The sequence below is a fragment of the Xiphophorus couchianus genome, chromosome 20 (genome assembly GCF_001444195.1).
Source record: "Xiphophorus couchianus chromosome 20, X_couchianus-1.0, whole genome shotgun sequence".
NCBI lineage: Eukaryota > Metazoa > Chordata > Actinopteri > Cyprinodontiformes > Poeciliidae > Xiphophorus > Xiphophorus couchianus.
The window spans coordinates 21,575,629-21,595,021 of NC_040247.1; the positions used below are offsets into that span (position 1 = coordinate 21,575,629).

The 19,393-nt window shown below is 40.8% G+C and overlaps 2 protein-coding genes across 2 annotated transcripts; one reads left to right on the forward strand and one right to left on the reverse strand.

Moving 5' to 3' along the window:
* Positions 1 to 268: 268 nt before the first annotated feature.
* On the forward strand, positions 269 to 11,796 carry LOC114136024 (dnaJ homolog subfamily C member 11-like). Its single transcript, XM_028003778.1, has 16 exons — positions 269 to 375; positions 2,986 to 3,115; positions 3,257 to 3,330; positions 3,415 to 3,516; positions 3,704 to 3,832; positions 3,909 to 4,031; positions 4,116 to 4,189; positions 4,274 to 4,463; positions 5,737 to 5,822; positions 6,955 to 7,071; positions 7,193 to 7,348; positions 7,641 to 7,710; positions 7,890 to 7,947; positions 8,933 to 9,075; positions 9,162 to 9,291; positions 9,409 to 11,796. Exons 1-16 carry the CDS (start codon positions 301 to 303, stop codon positions 9,432 to 9,434), a joined length of 1,683 nt encoding a protein of 560 aa, XP_027859579.1. The 5' UTR covers positions 269 to 300; the 3' UTR covers positions 9,435 to 11,796.
* Positions 11,797 to 12,404: 608 nt separating this feature from the next.
* Positions 12,405 to 19,223, reverse strand: phf13 (PHD finger protein 13). Its single transcript, XM_028003721.1, has 5 exons — positions 18,776 to 19,223; positions 17,873 to 17,974; positions 15,643 to 15,822; positions 15,145 to 15,565; positions 12,405 to 15,060 (listed from the first exon to the last, which is right to left on the reverse strand). The coding sequence occupies exons 1-5, from the start codon at positions 18,818 to 18,820 to the stop codon at positions 14,828 to 14,830; spliced, it is 981 nt and encodes a 326-aa protein (XP_027859522.1). The 5' UTR covers positions 18,821 to 19,223; the 3' UTR covers positions 12,405 to 14,827.
* Between the last annotated feature and the right edge of the window lie 170 nt (positions 19,224 to 19,393).

Genomic DNA, 19,393 nt, shown 5'->3' on the forward strand with positions numbered 1-19,393 from the left:
AATGAGGAGTTTCCAAACACCTTTTTTTATTTGATTTTGGAAAAATATAAAGATTTTCCGCATGTTTGTCGATTGCATACAGCTTTAAGTAGTTATGACAACACCGAAATAAATAAATATCAACTTTAATACCTAAACTGTCTCTTTTCTGTTTGGCTAATGTAGTTTCGCTCGAATCGAAATTCAACCAGCAGAGGGCGCCATAACAGATCTAAGAACATCAGGTTTCCCATCTCCCTGACCAATGAGCTTGCAGAATACTGACGCGATGGGCGGGATCAAACGGAACGACACGCAAACATGGCGGCGTCTACAGAAGAGGATTTTGAGTTTAATACCCAGGACTACTATTCTCTGCTCAACGTGAGGAAGGAGGTATGGTTTGTTCTTAGTTGGATTGTGAACTCTATCTTGTTTGCCGTGGCTGTTGGATAGTTTGTCATTGAACCAAAGCGGCCTACAGTCGGTGCATCGTCCTCCAGTTAAGCACCGCTCCTCAGTCAGACTGCACCTCCTCCTCAGAGGAGGAGGAGGAGGAGAGGACGAGTCCGGGTTGATGCTGCGGACACTGATCAGATTCTTCATGAATCTCAGTCTTCACTAAAACTATGCAGACGGACGTTGCTTATGCTTATTTACTGTAGGCAGCTAAAACCCTTAAGCTAAAAGCTGAGGCATTATTACATTCTTAGTATCTTAAGTAATATAAATTTGAGCAAAAGCTGCTTTAATACTACTTGTCCTTCTATATCAATTGTACCCCCTTAACTTTTTCACATTATGTCATGTTAATAGCATAAACTTCATTGGATTGTGTATACATTTTATGCTGCATACAGTCTTTTAGGGGTTTGTTTTCGTATTGGCTTTGCACATCTGAACATTTTACCCATTCTTCTTTGTAAGATAGTTCCAGTTTAGTTACATTAAATGATGAGCACACATTTTAAAGCTCGCCATGTAATTTAATTTAGATTTCTTTGACTTTGACTTTCTAAAACTTTTATCTAAGCCTCTGCAGCATAGCAGTATATATATTTATAACTATTGCTATGCTGAAAGGCATCTCCCTTAAAGTGAGCTATCGCCCTCACTTTACCCCCTGCTGGGGGAAAGCAATTCCTCAGCATGATATTGCCAACACCATTTTCACTGCATGAGCAGAACATTTTGGTCAAGTTAAATTCAACATTTTTTCCTGTCCCTGTCTGAAGTCATCCACAACAGAACTGAACAAAAAAAGACAAACACTGGCCAGATAATCAAAGGTACACAAACGCACAAGCTTTAGAGTCGACAAAAATAAATAATAAAATGGATAAAGATAAAGTCACAGTCAACAACTCACGCTCTGTTGACAGGCAGGGGAAAGTATGTTTTTTAATTATAAAACAGAAAGCGAAAGTGCCACTACCTCTGATCAACACCATGTCTTTAAAATAATTAAACTCATCTGGGCTTCTGACCTGTAAGTGTTAAACAGTACAAATTGGTGCAGCAGTTTAATGAATGGGGCACAACTAGTAAAAAAATCCAAAACAAAATAAAGGATTTTCAAATAAATTACTTAATGAATGAGGCCAGCGAGGGGAAGTCAAAAGTAAAGAAGCATCCTCTCATTCGCTTGCAGCAGTTAAACATTAAGCAGGGATATTTCAATATATACAAGAGAGAAATGGAAGATTAATTCCAAGAGTCTCATTGTAGTATTTAAGAAGTGTTATAAATGCATTTTTTGTTTGGTTTTACTGTCAGAGTTCATTTTAAACATAACAGGGTTTATTTTTGAGGACCCACTCAACTGCAAAAACGGGATTTTAGTAGTGTCTTTATCTGATTTTTAAGTTCACCAGCAGAATCCATTTTGTAACTTGAATTGGGGATAATGGCATTTTCATACGAGTCCAGGACAGAAAAGTCAATACTGGAAAGAAATTTAGCGCCATCCATCTCCTGCTGTCAGCGAAGCAGTGAGGAGGGGCCGGACCGAGCGTCCACCGATTCACCTCAGCTTTAGGTGAACCCAGCAGTCAAACCAATGAAGATGAAAGGAAATGTTATGTTTTTTTTGATGTTGTTGTTTGTTTTTAAAGAGCAGGCAAGAAGGTGCCAGAATGTGAGATAAAACATTAATCGTGAAACCAAAGGGTATGTTGTGATCATTTAAATTCCCCTGTTCTAAAGGAAGGGATTGGATTTGTTTTGATTAAATACGTGATAATTAATTTCACTCAACATTTGAATGTACAGTACAGACCAAAAGTTTGGACACACCTTTTAATTCAATGAGTTTCCTTTATTTTCATGACTATTGACATTGTAGATTCACACTGAAGGCATCAAAACTATGAATAACGCATGTGGAAATATGCACTAAACAAAAAAGTGTAAAACAACTGAAAATACCCCTTATATTCTAGTTTCTTCAAAGTAGCAACCTTTTGCTGTGATTACTGCTTTGCACAAACTCTGCATTTTCTTGATGAGCTTCAAGAGGTCGTCACCTGAAATGGTTTTCACTTCATAGGTGTGCCCTGTCAGGTTAATAAATGGGATTTCTTGCCTTATAAACAGTCATGAAAATAAAGAAAACCCATTGAATTAGAAAGGTGTGTCCAAACCTTTGGTCTGTACTGTATATCAGGCTATGTGATTGTATCATTCGATTCCATGACAAGATCCGTTATGATTTACCCATATTTTCTTCTGCTCTCTTTCTTTTAGGTCATTGAAATGTCCCCAATATTCTGTTTTCTAATCTTAATCAGTAGATACATAGGCATGTAGGCAAAAAAATAAAACGTTCACCTGATAATTAGCCAAAAGCTGAATTTAATGCATTTCTAAAGCCTTACCAAATATTGCATCCAGCCAATCTCTTGCGTTTGCAATGCTGCACACATTGATATTGCCGTAGCGATTGGGGTTTATTACATCGTTCTGTGCTGATTGTAGGAATCCCGCCTTTCTTTGCTCCTCTCGCAGGCTACATTGGACGAGCTGAAGGCGTCGTATCGGCGGCTATGCATGCTGTATCATCCTGACAAACATCGAGACCCTGAACTGAAAAGACAAGCTGAGCAACTTTTCAATCAGGTTCACCAGGCCTACGAAGGTAGGGGGATTGATTCACAATAAATACTTTCATTGAGTTGAATAAGGTAACAGTTTAATTTAATCTGTGCAGAAAGAGAAAGAGTATCTTAAAAACCATAGTACAAGGAAACATGGACCTGAACTAATATTTACTCCTCAGTGCTGAGTGACGCTCACTCCAGAGCCATCTATGACATCTTTGGGAAGAAAGGGCTGGAGGTGGAAGGCTGGGAGGTCTGTTTACGTACTTAGTTATGCATTTGTTGCTTCAGTGCACATCGCAAACGCTTCTCTGTACAATATGGTGTCACCGCGTAGGTGGTGGAGAGGAAGAGAACACCTGCAGAAATCCGAGAGGAATATGAAAGGCTTCAGAGAGAAAAAGAAGAGAGAAGACTGCAGCAAAGAACGAATCCCAAGGTTTAATCTACTTTTCCTTTCTTGACTCTTTTTACCTTCAGTGCTTTCAATATATTCCTGGAAAAAAACACTTTCTTTGTGCCAATGTTAATTAAAGAGATCGACCTGCGTAACTCATTTCAACATTTTTCCTGCTACTCTTTGTTGCTGTTTAATCCTTTTTTTTTTTTGCTTTATTACCTCCCAGGGCACAATCAGCGTCGGTGTGGATGCGACGGACCTGTTCGATCGCTATGACGACGACTTTGAGGAGATGCCTGGCGGAGGCTTTCCTCATATAGAAATTAACAGGATGCATATTTCCCAGTCCATAGAGGTAGATCAAAGCACACGCTGTTTGCACTCCCTGTCCACTGTTTCGTTCTCACGTGGAAACGGCGTCATGTCTTCAGGCTCCTCTGACCAACACCGACACAGCAATGCTGTCTGGGTCACTCTCCACGCACAACGGGAGCGGAGGGGGCAACATTAACGTGACTGTACGCAGAGTTACATCAGCTAAAGGCTGGGGAGAGGTACACACAACTAATACTAATAATAATAAAACTTTAGAGCTTTCAAAACTTGGAGTCTACTTGCATTTCTGTTCATCTTCAAAGGTGGAGTTTGGTGCTGGAGACACACTGGGGCCACTCATTGGGTTAAAGGTGTTTCGTAACGTTACACCGCGGTGGTAAGGCCTGGATTTTTGTGCAGTATTTCAGAGGCAGCGGTAATTCTCGCTTCGCAGCCAATATTATGTCATTTCTCTGTCCAGTTTTCTCACAGCCCAGTGCGGTTTGCAGTTCTCGCCTCGAGGCCTGCGGCCGAGCTGTTCTCTGATGACGGCGCGCCACCTGGACCAGAACACGATGGGCTACCTTCAGTGGCGCTGGGGGCCCAATAGCGCCATGACAACCAGCCTGGTGCGGGACACGAAGAGTAGCCACTTTACTTTAGCTCTGCAGGTAAAAACAAGTATAATACTGTATTTACAGAAGCTTCCATGCACTTATTACTGCCATTATTTATCTCATTAGTTTAAGTTGCATCACGATTTGGTTTACTTGTCATTTGTTAAGGTGGAATGATGATATAAGTTCAATAATTTATTAAAAACAAGAATCAAAAGCACTAGTTCTCATTGATTACATCCCTAATACATAATCAGTGTATACATACAGGCTGACAAATATCTCACGTTACAGAGAAACCTTTCTCTTTGTGTAGCCATCAACAAACTCTTGGCTTAATTATCACTACTCACTTTGATAGAATTGGTTCAATTCATTGAAACTTGCTGGTTTTCTGACTCTTAATCCACAAATAGGACTATGCCAGGTTTTAGATTCTGATTTAATTACCTGTTCAGAATGTTACCCATCTGAGGAGAAATCTGCAAAAGAGGCATTTCTTTACCTGTGAGTAACAGTTTGAGTCAGATGGTTAAAACATCCAAAATAAGAGACCTTGAAGCAAGACAAAAATTGACAGCTATGGACATACACAAGTGAAATGTCTTATGGAATACATAGATTAAAGGTGCGATATTATGTATTTTCTAGGTACGTAGTGCCATTTTGTAACACAATAAAGTAACTATGTCACCCTCAGTTGTCATAAATCAAACATAACTCGACTTCACAGTTTGACACTTTAAATGTCCCCTCAGTCTCTTTAAGAAGCTCCTACTTTTTAACTTTATAACATAATGTGGGCCTCAAAAAAGCTGACTTTTCAAAATACCTTCAGGCCCTTACTGAGATTTGGCCACAATGACACATGAACTGTGTCGGTGTTTGGAGGATGGTTTGAGGCGAAACCTTCAAAATGGAAGGCACGGTGGAGGCAGCATCATGCTGTGGGGCTGTTTTGGTTAACAACAGAAAGCCAACAGACTTATGAAGAAGATTCTTGCTAAAGCGATTAACTAGACGGTTGAAAATTGGACAAAGTTGAGCAGGACAATGAACCCAAACACATGTCAGAACAGAATAACCCTTAACCCTATTGGACATGTATGGACTATACTTCGTTTGTGGCAGGAAATCCACTAATTAATTATAATTTTAGTTGTATTCCGTGTTATGATTCCACCCTGGGAGACAGACTGCAGAAGCGTAATTAGATGCCTAAACCGACTGTGACGTTCAGGCCCATGAACAGTGTATGTAAACTTCTTACCAGAACCCTAATGTTTTATGCTGTACTTTGATCTTCCTGTTTGGTGTGTGTTTTTAGCTGGGTGTGCCTCATTCCTACCTGATGATGAGCTACCAGTACAAGTTCCAGGATGAGGACCAGACCAAAGTGAAAGGCTCCGTAAAGTATGACTTTCCACAGAAAAAAAGAAAAATCGTATCTTCTTTATAATTTTGATCGAGCTGTTTGCAAGACGGGCTCTCTGAGCAGCGCTTGTTATGAATCATCGAACCATTTATCGGGTTTTTATCACATTAAACAGCCGATGTTTGGGGAAAAGGAAGTGCTGTCACTTTAACATATTGGGCTTTTTTTTCCCTACACCCATAAACTGCTTCATTGTGTCCCTGAAGAACATCCAAAGCACAAGATGAAAATAATCCAGTTGTTCTGGTGTGACTCAGTGGAGCAGATTGTTGCTACAAACAGGATCTTTAGCTGCTAATCCTCCTCCCTCTCTTCTTTTTTTATCCCAGCAATAACGTAGTGACATACGCATTAGAAACTTCAAAGAATTTCAAAAAAAGATCTGGATTGCAATTGAGATATTTTTTTATTTTTTACATTTGAAAGTAATACTTAAGCTTTGCCTTTTTGCAGTGGCTGATTTTAGGTGCTGCAGTTTTGAGACTAACAGAAGAACCCGAGGTGACGTCTGCCACCTTGTAAAAAGCAGTAAATAGAAAATGACGACTTATTTCCCCTCTGAGTCTCGTTGGTTTTCTTCTAAAACATTTGTGAACATGTTCCTCCGTCAATTGACCTCAACACAGTCACCTTTTCATAAAGTGGAGACTGAAAGAGATTTCTATAGCTAAAAGACAAACAGTGTCTTTTGCCAACTTGCCTAATGGATGCTACATGATAATAATGAATAAATGTGGTGCAAAGTACAATTTGATCTTATTTTCAAAGCAAATTTTATGTCAGCAGATGTAAAATTTTCTGACTCAGTAAAACTGAATGTCCTCTGGATCTGACTTTAAAGCTGTGAGGTTATTTTGTTGCTCGCATTTATATTTACTACTTCTCCTGCTACCTGGAACATGAAAAACATCTGATGTCTTATTCACTGAATTTTGTATGACACGTTGAGAACTCTGACTGCACTGTTTGTGTACCTGTGCAAAATTTATATCGGTTCAAGTTCAGAAAAAAACTGGAAAAGCACGCATTTTTAGTTCTACCAACTTTGCACACTCTTCGGCGTCTGTCCGGTCCAATTTCTCCACCGGTCTCTGTTCACGTCTTTCGCAGGACAGGCTGGTTCGGCACAGTGGTGGAGTACGGAGCGGAGAGGAAGATCAGCCGTCACAGCGTTTTGTCGGCCACGGTCAGCATCGGGGTCCCACAGGGAGTCACACTCAAGATTAAGTATGAGCCACCCCGAGATATGATCTCACACTTTGCTGTGTGTCCTTGTCCGTCTGAATGACGGTGTTGTCTCGTCGCCTGTGCTGCTGCTAATACTCCTTCTTGTATTTGTTTTAATGAGGCTGTCGCGTGCTAGTCAGACGTACCTGTTCCCAGTCCACCTGACAGACCAGCTGTTGCCTAGCGCCGTCTTCTACGCCACCGTTGGACCTCTCCTGGCCTACGTCGCCGTCCACAGACTAATTATAATCCCGTACACAAAAGCGCAGAAAGAGCAGTGAGTAATCTAACTGCATCGCCGTTCAAGCCTTATTTGATAGATATTGATCCTTCGTCACCAAATCACCATAATCACTGAGTTATCTGTGGTGATTTGCTATTTGTTTCCCTCAGTTTCTGAGTTTTGCATCAGAAACGTCCGCCTGAAGCCCTCGTGTTGGTGAAACATTTAGCATTTCTGTTTACGAGTGTGTCGAGGGGTTTCTTTAATGCTTGTGCAACCATCAGCGAAAGCCTCCACAGTGAATCCCAGCGGGTGGCTGTTGATGTTTGCTTTGTGTGTCTCTCAGAGAGCTGGAGTTGCAGAGGAAGAGCTCCGCCACAGACATCGCCAAGAAGAAGCAGGAGGCTGAGACTGCTGTGAGTACCTCCTTCCAGAAATGCTTTTTTTCTTTTCCCTCTCCATTGTGTGGTGTAAAAGATCTCTGATGATAAGTCAGGCTCTCCTCATTATGAACTTATGACCGAATCTCATCTATCCTACACTGTTTTCCTTGGCCCTACCCATCCTCTTCCTCGCTCCCTCGGCTCCCCTGCAGGTTCTGCTGATGCAGGAGTCTGTGAGGAGAATCATAGAAGCAGAAGAATCCAAGATGGGTAAGGGAACACACACATACACACACACACAGGACCGCTGTACAGCAGAGTAACAAACAGAAACTTTTCTAGTTTGGAGCCAGTCCAGACTTGGTGTAATTCAGGTACATTTATCTTTGTCGCTTTCGGCACTTTATGATGCTCTGCGGCTTCGGGATCCTGGTTGTCTTACTTTTATTATCTGCTGCTGTGAAGCAAGTCATGATGTTGGTATAAACCACATCTGTGTGATATATGCCGCCTGGCATCCGTACTGGTTTGTATCTGAACTATGATTTCAGCTTCCCATGTGTTTGTTTATAAGCAAACAAATGACGTTTTGGGTGGAAAAATTGGAATGTACTATTACATATATATGCACATACTGAAAAGCTGTGTTTTTTATTTTATTTTATTTTTTTGGAGGGCAGGGTGAGCTTTCTATGTACTTTTATTTTTTGCCTTTGTAAAGTCCCTTCAGATGACATTTGTTGTGAATTGTCACTATAAAGATACACTGAATTGAATTGAAACTCAATTGAAAACACCAGACTACAGCTGAGAAATCACAATAGATTTGTGGAAACATTCTAGCTGTGGTATCACGGTTTATGCTTTTAATCCAGCATTTTTGGCTAGATCAGCTCCTGATCTCTGATGGAAACATAAACCACGCAGATTCTAATAATTTGATTTGGCAGCAAGATATCAAAATAGGATCATTGCACCATGGAATCAAATTACATGTTTTCTGATTGGTAAAAATATCAATTGAAATATTGTTAAGAGGGTATAAATACTTAAAAAGAAAAAGTCACTTTTATTCAGGGCCCATCAAAGGGAGACAGACATAACTCTGTTTTTCAGGGAAAAAAAAAAAAAAAGACCAAATAACGCTGGTTGTTTCACCGTCCTAAACTCTGCAATAAAACGCTTCAGTGCCGATGTTTTAGCATCACCTGCAGCTGTTTTACGAACCCCAAACACGCTGTGAATTACCACCCAGGCCTGATCATCCTCAACGGCTGGTACGGAAAGTTTGTGTCAGACACCAGCCAGAAGCAGGAGAAAGCCAAGGTGATTGACGTCACCGTGCCGCTGCAGTGCCTGGTCAAAGACTCCAAGCTCATCCTCACCGAGGCGTCTAAGGTGAGCCGGAGCAGATGATAATGGCTCCCTGAGCATCTGTAAATCAGCAGGCGTGCTCTTCGTATGAACGCCATCTCTGCCCGCAGGCGGGGCTGCCGGGCTTTTACGACCCCTGCGTGGGAGAGGAGAAGAGTCTGAAATTACTGTACCAGTTCAGAGGGGTCATGCATCAAGTCATCTCCGCAGACACGGAGCCACTACGGATACCCAAGCAATGTTAGTATTCAGCCACTTTCATCTGTGACTCATAGAGCTGCATGCTTATGTACAGTATTACTGGAGCCTGAAAGCTGAGCATTAAATAATTTTTTTTTGTCTTTTTTTTCCCCCCAGCTCACAGAACTGAGTCTGAATCCTAGACGTCCTCTGCTGTTGACGTAGGAGAATAGAACAGACTATGTACGCGGAAGAAACCAAGAGTAGAAGGGATAGATTTTTTTAAAAATCAGTTTGTTTCCCTCCTCTAGTTCTCCTCTGTCATGGTATTAGTGATTCTAATTCACAAGTCTGTGCTCCTTCCTTTTTCTAAACTCCAGTTTTATTGGGTGACATCAGCACCGGGTCTCCCCTGTTGGCTACACCCAATACACCGGATCTCATATCGGTACGCTGCAGGAGATCAGACACCGGCCCAAAATAGTTTTGTAAGACACAAAAGGACTGATTATTACAGCCAGCCGGATGGCGATTTCCCTCAGTAACGAATAAAATGTCTGCGGTTTCTCACATTCGTGTTTGTCAGGTGTGAAGGAGCTATAATTTGGTCTTATATATAATCTTCACTTATCGCCATGGCAGCATTTTGAGTCGTGAAACTGTTTGGGTTAACTATGCAGGATGGTGCCTCAGTAACCTTGAGGTCAACCAGGACTTCGCTCATGTTTTAGATCACATTCAAATAGGTCAGCCCTTCTGTTTTAGGAAACATTTTACTCCGGTATTTGCTGCTCGATGAGATGAAAGTGTAAACTGGCTCTCAAAACGTGAAGGTTTGGAAAGGAGAGGAAAAGGACTGCCTGTCATTACAGAAAAAGTTAGACTTTTCCTCCTGGATTTCTAACACTCCACGTTGCAGTTTGAAGGCAGGAATCTTGCTTGGATTTGATTTGCGTCAGTGTTTATCGATCAGCTCTGCAGCCGCAGGGAAAAAAAAACAAAAAAACCTGTGCTCTCTAATGATATTTGATAAGATGAAGGTTGTGCTTATCCTCCACAAAAGCTGTTGGTATCTGCAAATAAGTAATCGTTTTAAACCTGAAGCTGCAGCGTGTACTGAACTCGGCCATGAACGTTATTAATTAACGATTTTTTAAAACTATTTGCTTTTAGGGTAAAATGATGATAAACACACATCCACAAGGAATTTTAGAAAACAATCAGATTCATATATAGTGGATTTTCTCTCATCCAAACAAAGGCCATAACTATACATACAGTATCAAACAGTCTACTACTAATCAACACGCTTCTGCATTACTCTACCTGGGATCAGTACTATTTACAGTCCCCACAGCATGATGCTGCCATCGATGCTTTAATGTGCTGGTTTGGCAGTAAGGGGTTCACATTTGATCGGTCTCCTTTCAGTCCACAATAATATGACGCATTGGTGTTTCAGTATTTTTTCACCCATCGCAGGCTCAAGCTTATTGTTACTGTTTGTGTAGTTTTGACCATGCATGTGTAGACAAAAGGATAATAAATTCAAACTAATGCATCAATTTATCCTTTTATAAACATTCCGCCCTAGAATGACGAGACATATCATGCGTTAGAAGAGAGACTGAAGTTAATACCAATTCATGCCCATGTTTGGTGTATGTAAACCTCTGACCAGAATGCTGCACAAAGAGAGATGGAGGAATGCAGCTTCTTTACTGCTAAACCAGCTGCTGCGTCGGAGCGTTGCGGAGGCCACTTTGTTTACTTGTTTATTTTTGGGACCGTATACGTGGAGGAATCGCAGAGGGGTCTTACTGGAGTCTTTTAGTGGTTAATTCACACACTAATTAACATCTGCTGTAACTAGTTTTCTCAGCAGATTGGTACACGATACACTGAACCGCTGATGAATAGGCAAACATTGTAACACTTAAATCCCTAAGTTTTTAATTTCCGCAGCACAATAAAGCTCCCATTTAAGTCCATTAAATTAGATTTTACTCCCTATCTGATTGGTGCATCTGTTGGTAGATGGATTGTGCAATAACAAAGAGGTTGTTACTTCTTAGTTGTTTTTTTTTTGTTTTTGGAAGAGGGTATCTGTGTAATGAACTATGGGGAACCCTAAACTTTATTAAAACCATTAAAATGGAATATAAGCTGAGTTTTATTGAGTATATAGTATATATAAAAGGTTAGATTTTGCACAAAATCTACGGTATATCAGGCATTTTGTCCAAATGGTGCTGAAGACCTTAATTGTAGCTGTACACTTTTACTGAAATGCATCAAACAAGTTAAAAACACATGTTCAGATCAATCTACGAGCCGTTTTGCACTGTTACCGTTATGTGTTTGTCCCTTTTTGTTGTTTAGGTGTGTAGTAAAAGGTTTCGTCTGGTCATTTGTTCATTTCTGCCATCGCAAAAGGTGAGCGGCGAGTGCTTTGCTGATTTTACATTCCAGCCTGTGAGCCAAACGGACCGGTATAAATGTTCTGTATGTTTGAAAGGAAGATGTGTGTTCTGTCCTGTAAAGTTAATAAACATGGAATAAAAACTGATGTCTCATTTGATTAGAGGGGGTATTCAAAGGAATAGCCGAGTCTGCACGTCAACAATCACAGTCCACATTTAAAACTGTCTTTAGACCATTTTTAAAGTTCAAAAATAAATTTATGGCAGATATTTCTGCAGGTATCAAAGTTTAGATATGGAACCTGCTAAGACTTTAGAATGGATGGATGACAGATGGATAAGGTGTAGAGGAATAGTGAATGCATAGACGGATGGACAATGGATGTATGAGTCAAGGATAAGTGTGAATTACGGATGAATAAATAATGAACTAAATGAATATATGGATGTATTAATAAATGGAGTGGTGGATAAATACTGAATACATTGATAAACATGCAGGATGAATAATGGATCAATTAAATGACAAATGGATAGACAGAAATGATCAATGACTGTCAGGAAAAAGATGAACAGAGGGAAAGAAGGATGTTGGACAAACAGTTGAAGGGACAAATGGACAGTGGGACGTAAACAGGTTTCAGATGACAGGACAGGACAGGAAACATATTCCATTTTATCCAGACATGGAAAATACATTTCCATACTTTTCCAGAACACCCAGTGCAACAGGACGCAACAGAAGATCCCTCTGGTTAAAATGGTACCTCTTTATTTACAATAGTTTCACAGAAACAGTTTGCACCACAGTACAGACAACGCTTTCTCAATAAGGGGATGGGACAACCCGGGATCAGGATAAGCCAGCGGGATCACAATGAGCAGATTCATGTCTTGAAGACATGAGTCTTGAAGACACTACAATTTGGAATCTGAGCCTGAAGACGCCTTTAGTTTCAGTTAAAAACAAACGCCCCGCGGACCGACAATGATTCTGGTTTGAAAACGTCGTAAAAACATCCCTAGCTCTGCAACCGCCCGTACAAACACCAGAAGACGGGTGACCAGGTAAACATATCCAGTTCAACCTCCGTCTGTTCGCAAACAATCGTTTTGTGGTTGCAAGTCGTTCCCCGGTGAAGTTGCTGATGCTGCATTGGTAAACTTCCCCTCAATCCTGGATTTGGATCCTAAAATTCCTGCATCTAAAAATCTGTCTACAATATGGCTTTTTATATAATCGGAAACAATATGTAGTCTACACGTACAGGCCCAAACAGCAGATGGCACATAAATAACGAAGCTTAGGACTTTCATCTGAACTGGACCAAGTTTTAGAACCAAAAAAAAAACAACAAAAAAAGAAAATCCCATTAAATTTCTTTTCAAATGAATACTGTTGGAGGATGAAATCTGCTGATTAAAATGTTTAAAAGGCAAGACAAACCGATAAATATTCATTTAAAAACAATCGAGTACAAAAGAAAAATACAGAGCTTTAATGGGAACACATAGCAGCACGTGTGTGGCAAACACGCTCGTTCAACCCGACTCTGACATGCATATTTCTACCTGGAGTCTTCAGAGAGCGTCTCCGGCAGAACTCCCGTTTCTCATTTGTTAACTCCGGAACAGGATGGCCTCGCGGTTCTCTTAAACGAATGTTTCCCTCCTCCCCATCATGAAACTCTGATGGTGTAAACGAAGGAAAGACGTGAACCAAACCGAGTCCTGCTACAGAATGCACCAAAGTCACACTGACCAGAATCAACTGAAGAACATCTGTAGTGAACGCCACGATTCTTCTGTTATCTGGCTTTTTAACTTGTTCAAATACAGTTTATTGTAAAAGTGATTTTAAAAGAAAAAGTGTTTAGACACTAGAAAACATAGCTTGACGTTGCTGAATATACAGATGCATCTCCATAAAGAAAAAGCTGAGAAGTCCGTTTTATATTTTCATTGCAGAGTGATATATTCTAGTCATTTTTTGCTGTTAATTCAGTGATTATCTAACCAATCATCCCAAATTCAGTTTCTCATAAAATTTGAGTATTACATAAGAGCAATCAACAACTTGCCAGAACTGAAGCAGAGAGTTGTTAACTCTTTTCATAAAGAGGGAACCAAGAAGATGGCTGTTTAAAAACTGCTTTAGCCAAAGATAATCTAAAATTGAGTTGAAGGAAGAAATCTGCTATGAAAAATGAGCAGCGTTAAGAGGACAGTTTAATTCCACTGAGCAGCCTAATGAATTTTAGGTTTTAATTAGCCGCAAGCTATAATATGCTTCAAATCTATTGTGTTTGTAATGAATTTAAATGACATTTTTTCAAATTGAATTATAGAAAAAAACCTTTTACTCATATTCCAGCTTAATGCGATGAACCTGTACAGTCAACAAATATCTAGATTCAGCGGCTGGAAGACGAGCTTGTAAAGAAGCCACGCTTGCGTTGGATCGACACTCCGAGATAGTCTTTAACGAGGTCTTAAATATGGAAAAACAACGAGTATCAAAACAGATAAAGCAGATGCAGACCTTAGTAGTTGAACCTACATCTTTGTTCTACAGGATTATACCTCAGCTTAATATTATAGCACCATCTCAAGCAAATGACGAGGCTTTTCTTGTTTTAAAAAATGGTACATGGTGTAACAGTGAAGCCATCCTAGAGAAAACAAATCCAGTTTAATCTGAAAGACGAACATGTTTCTGTGTCCACCCTGATAGGTTAAAAAATAAAACAAAAAATAACAAAAAAAAAAAGACAGAAAAACAGTGAGGAAAAAGTGCAAACTATTTCTCCCACAAATCCCAGCATGCACCAAGGTGGGTGGCAGTTGTGAAGATATTCTCTACATATGGCAGTTCAAACGTTTCCAGTGTACCAAGTCTCAATATTGATAGTTTGATGCTTTTCTGATGCCCTCTACAGATAGGTATCCATTCAGTGATTGCCTTACGCACAAAGTCTGGAGGAAGCAGAAACGGAGCCCGATAACTCTAACACAGCAATCAAACCGTCTATAGGTGGGATAAGGCCTGGGGGAAGAGTTCCACCAAAGTGTTTTGTTTAGAAAATGTGGGTTCCTGGTTGGCTGTGATGGGGTCAGGTCCAGCTGGGTAAACCGAGGGGAAAGAGGTTTAGAGTTCATGTTCTGACCGAGAGTCAGTCTAGCAGATGTTTACGTGAGCCGATGCGTGAGCGGTGGGAGCGCCGGGCATCTGGGGGTCCGTATGTGTCTCGGCAGCTTTGGCATACGTATGTCTCTGGTACGTGACTCTTGCGGATTTTGGCGCAGGACAGGTGGATCCAGGTGTTGCACTTGTTACATTCAATCATGGCTCGGCCGGCGAAGGGCTTCATGCAGAAGCACGTCACCAAGTCCCACGAGTCGTCGTCTGAAAGACACAAGGTCGGTGAGTTTCCTTTAGTTAAACCATCAAATGGCGATATTGACGTTTTATAGCGCAACGGGATCTTACCTGAGTCCACCATTATGTCCTCGTCCTCTCCTGAGCCGTCTTCGTCTCGGAACACCACTTGCTTCCCCTGGCGGAACACAGTTCGGTTTCCTGAAAAGCCCTCCACCTTCTGTACCTTTATGACCCCCTCTTCCAGGTCTCGACCGTCCCAGTGTCGATGTTCCTCCTTTGGCTCCTCCTTGCAAGGTGAAGGGCTGGGCAGGCACGTAGGGATGAGGGGAATGCTGAACTCATCTTCGGGCTCTTCTTTGATTAGTCGGCTGCCGAAGGACAGAGGGGACTGAAACTCCGGTTCTGCTCTGTGGGTCGGCTGGGCCCTCAAATCCTCACCAGAGTGATACTCCCTCTCCTTTCGCCTCTTCTTCTTCTTCAGCTTCTCAGCTTTTCTGTGGTCGTCTGGATGCAGGGTGGAGATTGTGCGCTGCAGAGAAAGCAAAATTCATATAGCAAACAGACTGAACTAAGAAGTTAAATTATGCGTTGCCCGTTGAGGCTTACATCTCGCTTGCTATGAGAGGACAGCAAAGGCGCCGGCTGTGGACGCTTCCTGCTTCTGTCTTGGGGCACCTTGGGCGGCCGCTGGGGGCAGGAGGCTGCGGATCCGGGGGTCCAGCCATCGCTGTCGGCAGTGCTGCCTGTGCTGTTGGGAGGACTGGAGCTACTGCGAAGTGGAGAGTCCTGGAAAAGGAAGCCAGTGATGTTCAGTCAAAACTAGAAATGGTCCAAAAAAAATCGGCTATTGACCGGAACCGGAGGATTTTTAGCTCCACAGAAGGACTGGAAACCCCAGAAATACTAGATTTTTTGTTTTTGTCCTGGTTAGTGAATGCAATTGTTCAGCATTGACGTTGTTACTGAATCAGAAAGTGAAGCTGTTTAAAAATGAAGTCAATTGAAACACAGATATGCAAGAAGCTGTTTTAAAGTAAACAATTTACTGCAACATGTTGAGAGAGTGAGACCTTTAGCAGAAAACAAGACGACTTGTAAAAACAGAGGTTACAACACAGTGTGTTACAAGTATGTGTTGCATTTTAATACAACAATCATTTCACTAGAACAAATTATGTTAAGGATGAACATAATTTGTGAATGGTTCGGTGTAAATGTGAGAACAGTACTGCTATTTGAGGTGACCGTTTTTAAAAAAGCAAACAGAACAAAGAATGACAGGAAGCAGCGTAGCCATGTGTAAAACCGGTAGCGGTCTACATGTCAAAAACATACTTTTGGGCAGGAAGTGCAAAGGCTGCACTACACACTTGGACCAAGATAAACTACAGGCCCAAAGGAACCTGTTTCACATGATGCCATTGTGTTTCAAGCTTATGTACCGAAACCCAAAATTATGTTAGCCGAGAGGAACTCGGCGCTCTTATTCTGTTTTACATTAAACATAATTCAAGAACAGAAAATTGAAGCAGGTCAAAAATCTTAAAGTTGTAATAGACTTTTCTGAACACATAAAACCAAAACTGGGGTTTCTGCAAGTTTCAGTAACACATTTGAAAGTATTTTGAAGACGTCTATAATTTAAATTTAAGATCTACATTAATTACAAAACAACATGAGAAGCTGACCATAAGTTACTTTGTAGGGCCGACGTAATAAACAGGTACATAAATATTTGCCCACTTGCTTATTTTTTTCAACGTCAATCCCTTTTGCACAACATGTCATTTAGTTATTAACGACATGTTCCAGACAACTAACAAAACTCCTGCATTCTAAAAAAAGAAGACATACACATATCCCAAGACCAAACATTTCTTAAGACCTGAAATGTTTGATTTCAAAATGTTTTAAACCAACTACAATTGTTGTTTAAAAGTTTTAATTATTTTGCATGAAAGACTGAAGAATCAGCCATAAATAACCTTCTGACATCACTGCCATTAATCATGGGCCTTGTTGTTTTGTCACAGTGTAACCACATCCAAATTCCTCAGCAAAAACTACTAACACTCAAAACAAATGAACCCTGCAACTGAACATGCTAGAAAACAAAATAATGGAAGAAGAGATTAATGGGTAAATGAAGGAGTTTAATGACTAAATTTTAAATGATTACATTTTAGAGGTCTAGTAAACTATTGCCCGGAGCTCAGAATCAATGTGCATTTTTGATTGACAAGTTAAAAACAAAAAGCAATTGCTTAGAAATTAAGAACCACCATCATTCCTAGTCTATAAATGATACCAAAATCATATACTTTGATGCACTTTACAAAGATTAGTAAAATAAGTAAAAGTTTGGAACATGTGTTTTGATTCGTGTCTTGTAATTTATTGATTATCTGTTGGATTAAAACATATTTTATGCCTTACGAACATAAAAACTAAAGTCTAAATCAACATTGAGAGATCCAACATCAAAGAAAAACAGGAATTGGTATAAGCTAGAAAAACCCTGACCAATGCAAACTATTACCCATTTTCATCTTTGTGTTCAAACAGATCTATTTTTTGCTAGAGTGGAATTCAATTCAGTGTATGTATGCATGTGTATGCATACATGAACATAAATGATCTTTGAATAATTCAATAGTTTTGTAAATGTACTTTGAGATTAAATAGTTTGGATGGGATACCTAAAAATATATTCCTGTTATTTAATTTTTTTTGTCTGTTTACATGTAAAAATAAAGAGATTTAAAAAAAAAATACATTAAAAATACACAAACTGTTAAGTTCTGCTTAGGTCACTGTAAGTGTTTTGACCACCTACCTCTTGTGGATATGGGATGTAACCGGCATACGCCAACACAAACGTGCAAAACTTGTTAAAATCCTCCACTGTCCTCCTCCTCCTGTACGGCGGGCTGAAACCCTAACAAAAACACAAAACCGTGTTGTTGAAACTTGCACATCAACAGCCTCAACATGGCGATGATGACATTAACGAGCAGTGACCGCCTGTGCACCATCCACACACTGTGCAAACTAACAAGAGTTGGCACTGCGCCACGAACAAAGACCGTATTCAACAATATCATCAAAATCTCGACAGACACGAAGAAAAGTGCAATCGATTATACTCAGTTCATTGACGGGACACTATCTGGCGACCAACCCCCACCGATAAACCCCAACTACAAACTAACAGCTACAGCTAGCTGCTGTGGCTAATGGTAAACAGCCGTTGCTAAGAGGCTAGCGACAACTCAGATAAGCTGCCGAAAACACACGACGACGCATCAAACTAACTTCCCCCTATAAACGGCGTCCGTCTCAGTTATAAAAACATGCATATTAGCAAATTGTTAGCTGACGACAAAGCTAGGTTGCTTGATAGTTCAAGTTAGCCAGCGTATGTATTAGCATCCCCCGCTATGTTGATGGAATGTGCTCTTTTCGACAAAAAACCCCGGGTTGGCGAGCATTACCATGTCTCAAAACCCCCGCTTGAATTAGCAGAAACGACGTATTAATCAAACGGAACAACAACTTCCGAGTACGGACATATAAACATTCCTTAATGTTCAGCGTGTACAACTTTAAGCACTATGACAACATGAGCATAGCATGCTAACATCGGCTGCGCCGTGTGGTGGCAAACCTACATCAACTTGAACACTGCTAGCCGTGACAGAAAACTACTCACTGGGATACCGTCACATAAATCACTCACCTCCGGCTGAAACGCATGGGATGTCGATGGGTTTATGTCACCCATCTCTGCAGAGACTCCGACCACTCGACGCGTTACAGGTAAGCTCCACACAAGCTACAAATCGGGTGCCTCGGTTGGACCGTAAAACGCTTATTTAGCTTCTACTCGCTCGATGCCAACCGCTAACTGACGTTACCTGTGCTAAGAGTGGAAGCAACAGTGTTACCTCAGGTTGACATCGCAAACATTACTTTTCCTGGCAATAGTTAACCAAATAGTCGGCGAAAACACGGGAAAGTGTGACGATTAAATGAAAGCAAACGTTGCTACACTTTTTTTCCCCTCAACGGAGCTGTTCGGTGAGGTCGTGGTTTGATCCCGTTTACCGATTCTTCAGCGGTCCACTTCTGCTGTCACTTGCAGCTTCCCTCCCCACTTTCTTCTCTTTCTTCGGCCAAGTGTTAGCGCCCTCTGCTGGAGCTGCTAAAAGATTCAGAGGTTGGTCATGTTCTGTAAATACATTTAATAAATAAATAAATTCAATCTTTGTTTTAGTGCTGAGTCCTGTGTAACTATCGTGTGTCGTGTGTGACTATCATATCCCGTGGTTTCTTCTTTACATACAAGATTGCATTT

Bases quoted from the DNA above. Each gene is read 5' to 3' on its own strand.
- LOC114136024 (XM_028003778.1), top strand. From the start codon at position 301: ATGGCGGCGTCTACAGAAGAGGATTTTGAGTTTAATACCCAGGACTAC. The intron at 376-2,985 runs GTATGGTTTGTT...CTCCTCTCGCAG, and splicing joins TGCTCAACGTGAGGAAGGAG to GCTACATTGGACGAGCTGAA. The intron at 3,116-3,256 runs GTAGGGGGATTG...TTTACTCCTCAG, and splicing joins GGTTCACCAGGCCTACGAAG to TGCTGAGTGACGCTCACTCC.
- phf13 (XM_028003721.1), bottom strand. From the start codon at position 18,820: ATGGGTGACATAAACCCATCGACATCCCATGCGTTTCAGCCGGAG. The intron at 17,975-18,775 runs GTGAGTGATTTA...TGTTTTTGTTAG, and splicing joins CCCATGCGTTTCAGCCGGAG to GGTTTCAGCCCGCCGTACAG. The intron at 15,823-17,872 runs GTAGGTGGTCAA...TTCCTTTTCCAG, and splicing joins ACATCCCATATCCACAAGAG to GACTCTCCACTTCGCAGTAG.